The 11,645-nt window shown below is 35.4% G+C and overlaps 2 protein-coding genes and 1 non-coding gene across 6 annotated transcripts; all 3 read right to left on the reverse strand.

Moving 5' to 3' along the window:
• Window positions 1-42: 42 nt before the first annotated feature.
• si:ch211-199g17.9 (uncharacterized protein LOC108180085 homolog) lies at window positions 43-5,642 on the reverse strand. Of its 4 annotated transcripts, none has more exons than XM_044336376.1 (10): window positions 5,512-5,642; window positions 4,833-4,877; window positions 4,255-4,311; window positions 2,832-2,927; window positions 2,608-2,655; window positions 2,477-2,531; window positions 1,177-1,266; window positions 1,010-1,073; window positions 794-860; window positions 43-652 (listed from the first exon to the last, which is right to left on the reverse strand). In XM_044336376.1, exons 1-10 carry the CDS (start codon window positions 5,525-5,527, stop codon window positions 549-551), a joined length of 642 nt encoding a protein of 213 aa, XP_044192311.1. In that variant the 5' UTR covers window positions 5,528-5,642; the 3' UTR covers window positions 43-548. The 4 variants fall into 4 exon arrangements, with proteins under 4 accessions (XP_044192311.1, XP_044192313.1, XP_044192312.1 ...); XM_044336378.1 differs by having other exon boundaries at window positions 2,832-2,906; window positions 5,512-5,640; XM_044336377.1 differs by lacking the exon at window positions 5,512-5,642 and adding an exon at window positions 5,422-5,490.
• LOC122970590 lies at window positions 3,124-3,256 on the reverse strand. The gene has a single exon (XR_006399270.1). It is a non-coding gene; the product is annotated as a U8 small nucleolar RNA (small nucleolar RNA).
• An 881-nt stretch (window positions 5,643-6,523) lies between the features above and the next one.
• On the reverse strand, window positions 6,524-10,479 carry LOC122970267 (beta-2-microglobulin-like). Its single transcript, XM_044336380.1, has 4 exons — window positions 10,247-10,479; window positions 8,502-8,777; window positions 7,741-7,777; window positions 6,524-7,631 (listed from the first exon to the last, which is right to left on the reverse strand). Exons 1-3 carry the CDS (start codon window positions 10,314-10,316, stop codon window positions 7,764-7,766), a joined length of 360 nt encoding a protein of 119 aa, XP_044192315.1. The 5' UTR covers window positions 10,317-10,479; the 3' UTR covers window positions 6,524-7,631; window positions 7,741-7,763.
• Between the last annotated feature and the right edge of the window lie 1,166 nt (window positions 10,480-11,645).

An 11,645-nucleotide genomic window follows, 5' to 3' on the forward strand; every position in this document is an offset into this window, starting at 1 on the left:
CCTCTTAAAGATTCATGACATAAAATCCCTTTGAGAACAATGTGATTACATTAGCAAAAGTTTATATTTTTAAATATATTAACAACTTAATATTATATCAATGCACAATATTAAAGTTAAGATATAAACAGTATCGTACAGGAGTAGTAGTGGCATCCATCTTTCTGAAATACGCCATTTCAACAGTTAGAGAATGAAAAACATTTCAGGTTTCATAAATACATAAAATTTGGCACAGACTCCAGCAGAGTGGATACCAACATGCCTCACAGAACAATAACATGAAACATTTAGAGGAAAATAGCCAAGGACACATGAATGAATTATGTACATATATCAAATATAAATAATTTGGTAGACAAACATTTTACTTTAATATCTCTGGTATCATATGTCAACCTGTGACTAAAATCCTTGTCATTTTAACTTATTTTGAATTAAATTTTTTGCCTGTAGCCATTTGGCAGGAGTTTGCAACCCCTCAGACTGCTGAAATCCCTACACTGACTTTTTGGTGATTCTCTAAAACTACCAGTCAACATGCAGCTTTACTCTTCCTGAGTCTCTGTTGCTATCGTCCCTATTTGCTTCTGCTTCTTCAACTCTTCTAGCTCCTCACCGAGGCGGCGCAGCTGAGCCAACTTCAATTCTTCTATAAGAATCACAGAATAAGACCAGATCAAAGGGTTGAAAATGAAAAAGGAACCCCATATTCATGCATAAACAAAAAATAAATGTTTGATTACATGTTTGCTTGTACAAGACTGTGCTTAAATTATGAGAGGGTACTTACCAGCTGCTAACAGCTGACTTTTTATATTCTCAGCACTCTCTACTTCAGCTGGAAGTCTTTGTGGCATCTAAGTAACAATTTGAGGGATCCCAGTCATTTACAATATGAACAATAGGTCACATTTTCATTATTCTATTTCAGAGATCTGGTGAAGAGTATAAGCAGGAAATAAGTCCTAAATCACTATTTTTTTTTATATTAAATAGACAATCTTACAAAGATAGATTGCAGATTCTTATGCTGCTCCATCAGTTGATGCAGTTGGTTTTCAAACTTCATACTGCAGAAACAGGACTGAATTTAGTAAATTTATATGACATATAAATATGTTGTTCTTGAGGGTTTTTTTTAATGTAATAAATTATTGCACTATTAATAGGTACCGCAGCTTCCGGTGTTTAAGCTTGAATCCCTGGATTTCACATCGGTACTGTTCCAGCAACTCTTCACTTTTCTTGTTCTGCTCCACCTGCCTGCAGAACATAAAGTACACAACTCATCTCTCAGTACAAGATATAAAAGTATTAAAACATTACAAAGTACCATTAATTGACTTAGCCTTTCATAGTGTACAGTAAACTTGGCACAAGGTTTGAAACTGGTTGATTTATTAAATATGTTCATCACTTCGAAACTTTGATGTTAGCTATGTTAGCAGCTATTCCCCCACATACCTCTGTAGTATTTTCCTCATATTATAACATTTGACTCTATGTACAGTAAACAAATAGCTGAGTTCATCTCCAGGTGATGTGCCTTTAGGAACAAGTCTATTACAAATCCAACCTACTATGTTTGATACTGGATACAATATATCATCATTGTATGATCCTGTAATAGTACACAAAATTGCATAGCAGATTGGAGCCATGTGCTGCCTAAGGATGAGGTGTGTAGTATCATTGCAATTTACATAATAGAGTCCATTATGACTGTATACAGTACATGAAATTTAAAATACTTGTATATGGAGATTAGATAAAATACAACAATGAAAGTTAAGCCACAGAGGTATCAAACTCAAAGGTCTTTTAAATGATATAACTTTGTTTTCTCTGTGAACAAATCAATGGTTGATAGCCAAAATGCTGAAAATGCAAACTCATTAGCCTTGATGCTATAACAATAAAGTCTTTATCAGTTCTTAACAATAACTGCTAAGTCAATGATGTGTAGCGTAAGATACAAGTTAAACTTCATTTGAATATGTTATCATTTGTTTTGCTGACTAAATTGTGTTGTCTACAGTCAATATTTTTCACTGAATAAAAATGTATAATTACAAAAGGTACAGACTCAAGGACTCAAAAGTTGACTGTATAAATAGGAAATTAGACAAGATGAAAGGTCTTTATATAAAGTACAAATTGAAAATGGAAAACTAAATAGTGAAATTTAACAGAGCCAACTTCAAGAGTGAGGAAAACAAACCCAATATTTTATAACAGATCTAATGATAAGATAAGGTTTGACACCAGAAGATTTATGAAAGGAAGGACTCTCCAGGACTCAACCATGACAAGTTACCGCCATCTAGTGTTACAAAACACAAACACACAATTGACTTCTCACAATATGGAGAAGTTTAAGGGTCATGTTCAGACTACAGAAAAACACGGAAGCACAGTTCATACTGCTGAAGACTCTCAGTTATGTTCTTCATCCAGTTAGTCTAAAGCTCACCTGATAGAGTCCTGCTCAGACTCCTCACACTGGAACTGCAGCTTCCTGCACAACTCTGAAGAAAAACATCACTGAAACTCTGCTCATCACTTTATTTACTGTGTATTTACAGTAAACTCACAAGTGTGTACCTTCATTTTCTTTGTGAATTCCCTCCAGTTGATAAGCCTCAGTTTGTACTGTAACAACAACAATCACTGATAATATAACACACATTATAAACAGTACAGTTCATGTCATTGCATAAAAGGCTGTCTATAAAGGATAGTTAATACAATTATTATAAACATTTAGGAGGCTTTTAAACACATCTCAGCAACAGGTAAAGTGTATTGTTTGTGATTATCTGCCTTACAGGTTGCCAGCTCCTTCTGCAGGGAGTCACTGACTGATTTCATGTCCTTAATTCCTTCTTCAAGGGATCTTTTACCTTGAATAAAACACAGTGTAACTGCAACAACATAGAATATAAAAGTGCAATAATGCAACAGATGTCAGTTTATATTCTTTCAAGATGAATGTATATTGTAGCTATGGCCAGACAGCATCAGCTGTGGATCTTTTCACATTTCAAAGGCAACCTTGACGCAAATTGTCCTCTGTACTGTCCTACTTCGTCAACCCATTATTTTCTTTGCACATGTTAAATCAGAATGGATCTTGCAGAGTGTTGCTGTTCTCTACAAGTCGGAGATATTAATCATATCTCATAATTCTCCACTCATCATTTTCTGATACTCCTCGGAAGGAGTAACAGGTAAGGATGTACCTCACTGACGATACCCGGCTCATTTCATAACAGCTGGTGTGATCACTACGTACAGCTGTCTAACTCACGGTTTTAAATTCCCCATGTGTGTCCAGCTTTTACTTGTTACATGATGCTACACATGTTTAGCGAAAGCTCCGATGTTTTCTATGTTGATCTGTACAGATGTTCCAGTTGTTTCTGTAATTCTTTCTGTTAAACTAAAACACGATGCGTGCTCATCAGCATGTCGTCAGCTCATCCTGCCTTCTCATTGGTGCAAATTCACAAACATGTACCATCAAACACAGACCTCCGTGTTGAAGCTTTCTCGCATTGTACGAACACTTTACCCTGTTAAGGTAACCTACCCGTGGCTCACGCTGTCATTCTTTAAAGTTTGTTGTTGTAATTAAAGAAAAAAGACGAGCGCGACCGACAAACGGAAGCGGAAATGCAGCTTCGCAGACTAACTACGGTGTCTAGATTTACTCCACTGGCTCTAAAGACCGTTGCTGGCTTGCACGGAAGAGCCAGTTAATGATAAAAATAAGAAATTAATACGTATCTGACGACTAATCTACTAATACAACGGCTAAATAATACACTAACGGTTGATTTATGCCACGCATGCGCAACACAATTCAACACGAAGGCGGAAAAAGGCGACAGTGAGTCCTCCGGCCGTCTGCTTGCTTTACTTTAGATAAAAGACGTGAAAGTACGGAAGTACGGTCAAACTATGTTCATGTAATTGACTACAGAAAGGCTGCCTTGATTAATACTTACCGATTAAATGCAAATGTTAGACGCAACAGTTCCAACATCCAAAATTAATCCACAAGCAACAATGATTCTTCAGTTAAATTGTGCAGATTAAATACAAGAAGACAAAACTCATCTCCTGTTTGCACAAAAGATGTCTGAACAGAAACTAACCTTCCATGTCAACCAATTTTTTCTCTCCAGTAATAACATATATGCAATTAAAAATACATGATTTATATGATTAAAACATGTGATAGGTCACCTTTTTGCAGCCTCACTAGTTTTCCCATCAACTGTTCAACTCTGGGCTCATCTCCACCTGACAGAGCATTAAATAAAAAAATATATCAGCTTTGTTTTACAACGCTGAAGTTAGCTTCCGATTTGCAGGGGAAAAGTTGTGAATCACCCTTTTTTTTTTTTTTTAACTGCTTTCACAAATAGAGTAAAAGTTTCACAAATCTGAAAATGGGTTTTAATGAGTCTCTGGAGTCTCCTTGTTAATCTAGTCCAGAAGCATAGTGTTTTGTTTTTTTATCTGGACCTGGTCAAAAAGCTCTGAAATCGCCCTGTTTCTGTTTTCATAAGCTAATTAAAGGTTTAACACATCTGAAAGTTGGTTTAAAAAGTGTCGAGGTCTTTGCTATGATGTCTAACACCTTTTCATAAGTGTAAGTGGTGAAAAAACGGAGAATCAGCCGCCAAATATCATTATTTATGCTTCCCTTAACCTTTCCCTTAACCCTGAATCGGAGACTGACTGCAGCGTCGTCTTTGTTTTGGGGGTTTTCAAAACTCGTTTAATTTCCACTTTGTGTAGCTTTGACTAGATTAACATACCTCCATTCAGTGGTGAAACCTTAATCAGGTCCTCGATGTTGAATCCTGTTGTACAAATGAAAAGAAATGTAAGTTTTTTTTTCCTCCATAATGTTCTACTGTGTCTACAAACAAGTGTTACCTAACTAACTAACTAACCATGTCACTCAGTTAAATTTCATAATAGCTAAGTCAATTACGTGGTCACAAGTTATGTGGGTTAAAGTTACGGTACAAGGAGATATTTTAGTTCTAACTGAGCCAGTCAAGCCGAGAATAAAAAACAAAACAAACTTTAAACAAACTAATGAGGTAAAATCCAAACTTGTACTGACAAGAGCCAAGAGAAAAAACGGTAACGTTAGCTAGCTTAGTCTTAGCTAAACACAACGGTTAACGTTAATGCCTTTTCAAAATGTAACAGTTGAATAACACTTTATTAAATTTTAATTAAGTGATAAGCTAGCTGTAAGAGAAGTCACTTAAAATTTGGCCAATATTTTCCTTTTCTGCATTAAGTTACTACTGTGCTGTTAACGCTTCCTCTGTTATCTAAAGTTATCGTTGCTAACAAAGTCAACAACTGCTACCATTTGTGCGGTAACTTTACCTAGCATTAGGTATTTTAAATCCGTGTAAACTAGCCCTCATAGACACTTAACGTTATATTATAGCTCAACTCAAACTTGCGGTGTCTAACCTGCCGATTCGCTCATGTTTATCCAGCCAGGAGTCTTTTCCTAGCTATCCAGATGACTCAAGTTATCTTCTGTCCTGAGTAAAGAGATCTGCGCATGCGCACGCACACCGGCATCCTGACGTTTAGCGCCAAAAGGGTCGCGCGCACCACACTAGCTTAATATAATTTATGTTTGTTTATAGCTGTTAAGGTATAGTTGTAAATAAAATAGATGGTGTAAGATCAATCTCAGTTTTCAAACTGTTTTCTGGACTTGCTGCTGCCAGAGTCTATTCATCATTGCCATAATTACTATTAACACTATATTACTGTATTTAATGTAGTTATTAATGTTGTTAACTTCCCTGTGCTGCCACATTTACAACTGGAGACTTTATGTAGGTTATGTGCTGTTTTTGCTGAATGGAAATTACTTGAGGGCGTGTAGGAGTGAGAGGTTGACAAGAGAAACAAAAGTGAAAGGCACAAGGGTAGATGAGAGTTAAGTGATGGCTGGTGGGTCAGTTGTCATGTTACCAATGTTATTTCCATTTATTTTACGATTTTAGTAGTTAGTGCCTTGGATCAGTCCCAGACTCTTTGGAGGAAGGTGATCTTTTGCAGGTCCAGCCCCTTTCAGAGCCACACCCAGACCATTAGGAGGGCACCTGCTGTTTCAGGACTCAGTGATTTTTTGACAGGTGTTTGTCTCTATTATTGTCACAGCAAGAAGGGATCTCTTTGTGGCCTCATGGACAGGAGGAATTATTACAGTGATCAACAACCCTTTCAATGCACATGTGGGCATGTTGTATATTGTTTTAATTGCTATACTTTCCCTTCAAGACAGAGCAACTGGGTTTAGAGAACACTATAACTAGACAAAAAATCTAAACTCAGTTTAAACTCTAAACTTCAGCCAAGATCATGACAGTGCAAAATCCCCTGAATTTCCAACACATTGCTGAAGTTTTGAAACTTTGCTGTGTTGTGTTGTGATATTTACAACTAAATGAACTGAACAGGAAGGAAATTTTGGCGTTCATACAGTAGATCAAATTTATTAAAAAAATAAAGAGCAATAGAAATAACCAAACAGTAGCTCAATCAAACTCAGATCTATTAATATATGCTTCAGATACAACAAAGGCACGTGCTCAGGTCTTTATGCAGAAATATCAACTAGAAAGTAAGCTTAATCGTTTCTTAATCATATGTCATAGAATGCGGAAAACATAAAGAGCAATTTTTCATTTAAATCCATTCATTAGAGAAGATGAAAGTATTTTAGTCTTCAGAAATTAAGCATCAAATACACAAAGCAATGCAAACATTTACATTTCCAATCATCAGTTACCTCAAAGCTCCCTGAAACAATGTTTTTCATATGAATAATGAATCAAATGACAACTCGTTAGCATGGTTTTTGTGTGCAGCCATTCCAACCTCACACCTCACCTCATTATTTTACTTTATCATTTTGACTTGGAGGGAGCATTTTTATATTAACATATATATTTGACATGGATATAAGAAGATATGAAGTCAGCCTCACTGCCAATTATAAACATAAATCTTTCACACATTTCACACCAATAGCGGCACACAGGATCAATTTGATTTCTTCCAACCAAAATGATTTCATATTTGTAAATCTGTATTGCAGTAGCCTAAATATTCATGGATAGACACAGTAATATATACAACAGCAGTGGAACTTTCATAATGAACTCATATCATCTTGCGGTTTAAGGCTCTTTGTTGAGATTTAGGGTCGTTCTGCCCTCTTGTGCTCAACAATTAATGAAGCTTTAATGTCAGTTGGAATACAAACACACTCAGCTGATAGACTTTAAGTGCAATGTTTTCTCTCGTTTGCTGATGCTCAAATTTTCAAATTAAATGTGCAGTGTGTAAGATTTAGTGGCATCTAGTGGAACAGACTTGGCAGAAATGGAATATAATACTCATAAGTATGTAAACATACTTATGAGTATGTTTGGGGGGGTAATCAGTTGATTACAATCTGCAACCTCACTGCAAGATGCCACTAAATCTTACACACTGGTCCTTTAAACCCAAGATTATGTATGGAACATCTCAATCTTCTCTCTTCTCCACCTCCTTTAGACTTAGTAGACCTGTGGTTATCAAACAAAGCATAAAAAAGTGTCATCACAAGACAGTTAGTGCACAAAATTTTTGCTTACTGAATTGAGAAATGACACTGAAACTGAGTATAATACATACCTGGAGCACAGAGGAGCGTAGAACTACATATCTGGATCTGTGGAGAGAAATAAAAACCAGTTGAGAACTTGTTCTTTCTAGCACCTCACAGCTGGACAGTTTACAGGCCGTAAATGTGGAGTAAAGCTTTTGAAATTTGAAAACAGGAGAAATACAACATAAAGTTCAACATTTTACATGCATGTCTTAAACTACTACATCATGAGGATGCCAGTCTGTGGATGGTTTCATTCTGTTCATCAATTTCAAGTTTTCACATTATTTTTCTGTTTGTTACAGTTAACATATACATTTTTGCTAGAGATAGTTTATTAGAAAAATGTCATCATAACATGAGCTTGTTTTGTCATGCTGCCAGTGTGAGAACATCTCATGTGTTCCTTTATACTGTCAAGTTTATTTTTCTTTTGTTTATATGAAGAACTGTGCTGTACTGTAAAAAGAAAATTAAGTTATTATGTGTCATATTTCTCATATGTATTATGTCTAAGATTTTATATATTCTTATTTTTAATGCTTTGTTTGATGATTTGTTTTTCTTTCTTTATAGTATACTATGTAATATAGTAGTATAATGCATTTTCTATAGAGTATACTGTATAATGCTATAATGTGAAATCATTTGTTGTCTTCTTTATTCTAAATGATTACTCTTATATTGTAAACCCTGTACAACACAATTTAGCAATACTGTATTTGTACTGAAGGTCATGCCAAAAAAATCATGACAGAAAGATACAAACAGAGAGACAGACACATACCCCAAGAGTACTGCTTGGGCGCTTTCTTCATGTGAGTCACCCTGCAAGCAAATCTATCTTCTTTTTGTGGGGTGAAAGTCACGTATTTGGTCAGGTGGTAGTGCCAGTTCTCCTCAAAGGCCAGGTCAGTTTGGTTGCTGGGTACAATCTCATTTCCATTCCTCAGCAGCTCAATTTTGATTTCTGGTGGGTGGAAGCCGCTCACATGACAGATGAGGGTGTTGCTTTTCCCGAACTCTCCCGGTTGGCGGCTGTAGACCTGGACCTTGGGGTCAGCTACCAACAAACAGTACAAACGTTCACATAAGTACAGAAGTGATCTAATGAAAATATGATAGAGCTGGCTGATGTAGATGTCACTCACTTATATACTCTATTCTAAAAATTCTTGTTTCTGCCCCTCATTACTAAACAACAATGCTGTGCTGTAGTATTATAGCCTAAAGGTTTTTTTTAAATTTGGGCAGTGGTCTCTTCTTCTATTAATAACTTTTTTCAAACACACAAGTTAAATAAAAACATTAAAAAATATCATATATATATATAGTTTTACCAACCTTCTTATTATTCGAGGAGGTGCCTGTGTTAATATACTGTTTTATTTAATCACTGAGCAACAATAATAGTGAATTAAAATGTGTTATTTAGATGTGTGGATATGGTATTTGGCCAATATTATAATTAAACCAATTACATCTCTTGTTGCTTGTTTTTTTTTTAATCATGGTGGATGAAACCAAACAGCAGTTACATTTTCCAGACATATTTTAAAGTCAGAGACTATAGTATCACTTATGAAGCTTGTAATGTCTTTCCATCAAGATTCTGTATGAGGACAATGCCAAAATAATTATACTTTATTAATGATACTTTATTAGTCAGAAAAAATGTGTAAGGCAAACTCCATATAACCTATTTTTCCACGCGAGCCCACTTGAGGCAGTGTGGACTGCTTCCCTCGTAAGGGTAAGGTTTAATATAGATAACAACACAAGTACATTTTGATCTTTTCTACACCTGTGCTATTATCAGGACTTTTGGGGACAGAAAGCATGAATGGTTACTTACAAAGAATGTAATACCTGTTTTTGAATATCATATTGTTAAGTTTGGTGTTTTTATGCAAAACAATTGTTAAATTTATGTTATAATATCTTCTTAATGAGGGAAGTTATACATACACAAATGTAGATTTTTTTTATCACAGTTTTATCACATTTTAAAAGTTTTATCACATTTTAAAAAATGTATTAAAAAATGTAAAATAAAAATAAAAAAAACGTACGTTATATGTTGATTATCCGTCCTTAAAGTTAATTTAATTTATATTTAGGTGTTAATTATTTGTATTTGTTTTTTGTTTCTGTTAAATGCTTTGGATTATTTTTAATAATGCTTTACAATGATTGTGCCTATTTGTTATTTGACAATGTTTGATAAAGGAGAAAAATAAAGTTACAGCTTCCCTGATCTTACGTCATAGCGAAGACATCAACGTACCTTTGAACTTTTCGTACCTTTGAACGCAAAAAGTGTTAATTATCAACACACTCCGTTTCTCAGTTATATATATATATTTCCTTTTCTATTTCTTCATCTTTTGGGTGGAAGTTAGCAGCAAACTGAACGATAAGTCTGTGAGATTTGCCTCGACCTGTGATCTAAAGGCCTTCCGTGTTCACACGACGCCATTGGCGATACATATCGGTAACGTTAGTCTTCGTATTTAATAAAACTATACTTACAGTCTTTGGCGAGTGAGGGGCCCAGGAGGCAAAACAGACCGACGAGAGCTGCGAAGACAAATTTATTCATGATTTCAGCTTCAGTCTCTGAACACTGTCGAAGAAAACAAAGGAGAGTCGGTAAAGCTGCTGCGTGGCTGCCAAAACGAAAGTAAAAATGTATGTATCCGGGAGTGTTTGCTGGTAAACAGCGGAGCGGATCGGACAACTTCGACTGCTATCGACCGCTAACCCCGCCCACCAGAAGCAACCTCCGTGTGTCTTGGGCATAGTAAAAAAAAAATGCACCCCTACTAATTCCACCAATCGAAAAATCAGGAGAGACTGTTGCTAGGTAAACTTTATTCCGACATGTTGCTCTCTACTGCGCAGTTTCAAACAATCAACAAACAAAAGTGATAATTTTAGCTTCCTGTGAGTTGTTAGAGCCTAGTTTTTATAGTTTATTTGTTAAGATGTCCTTACCCTCACGAATACTTAGGACTTTATATTTTGTTAAGTTTACTTTATCTTATAAACAAACAGATTGTGAACAGCTTCTCAGTTGTTTGTCCATTACAGTTGGAGACTTAATGTAGATTATGTGCTGTTTTTGCTGAATGTAAATTACTAAATAATAATAATAATAACAATAATAATGCATTTAATTTGTACTGCACTTTTCATTTGCAGTGAATCTCAAAGTGCCACAGCTGTGAAAACATATAACATACAGAGAATAACAAGAGTTAAGATGAAAAAGTCTTCCTGATTGTAAAGGCTTTTAAACCTGTTTTAAAAGAGTCTAGGGTCTGTGCTGCCCTCAGATGGTTAGGAAGGCTGTTGTTTGTAACTGTCTTGTAATCTTGATCTTAAAGTCTACTAACTGTCACTTGTCTCTTTGATATTTGAGCTTCACTGTGCAGAATTTGACATTTAAGGGCTGCGCTCACACTCTCTCACTCACCTGTAGCCTACCTGTGACCATGTGACATCACCGCTAGTTCAGAAGCCAACCTGGTCCAGTATGCAACTTACACAACTTACACAATTTACACAAGTATGATGTGGAAACTTGAAGCCTGCAGTGCACACAGACCGAGAATGGACTTTTCAGTGAAGTATGATAAATCTTGCAGTTGAACATTTGAAGTAAACAATATTTGCATGTTCACATTTCTCAATAAGAGAGTAAATTACATATTTCATAATTTGGGTATCTGGGTAATTTAACATTTATTCTCTTGAAAAATGATTATTATTCAAAGCATAGCATATTTTTATATATCTTAAATCATGTCTGAAGGGGGCATAATTAATAAAAACTAATAAGGATTGTTAAACTTTAGTTAAGTTTATTTTAAGTAACTCAAACATACCTTACATATTCTGTACTTAATGTTTTTATTTGTTGGCCAAC

Source organism: Thunnus albacares, chromosome 19, assembly GCF_914725855.1.
Source record: "Thunnus albacares chromosome 19, fThuAlb1.1, whole genome shotgun sequence".
Taxonomy (NCBI): Eukaryota; Metazoa; Chordata; class Actinopteri; order Scombriformes; family Scombridae; genus Thunnus; species Thunnus albacares.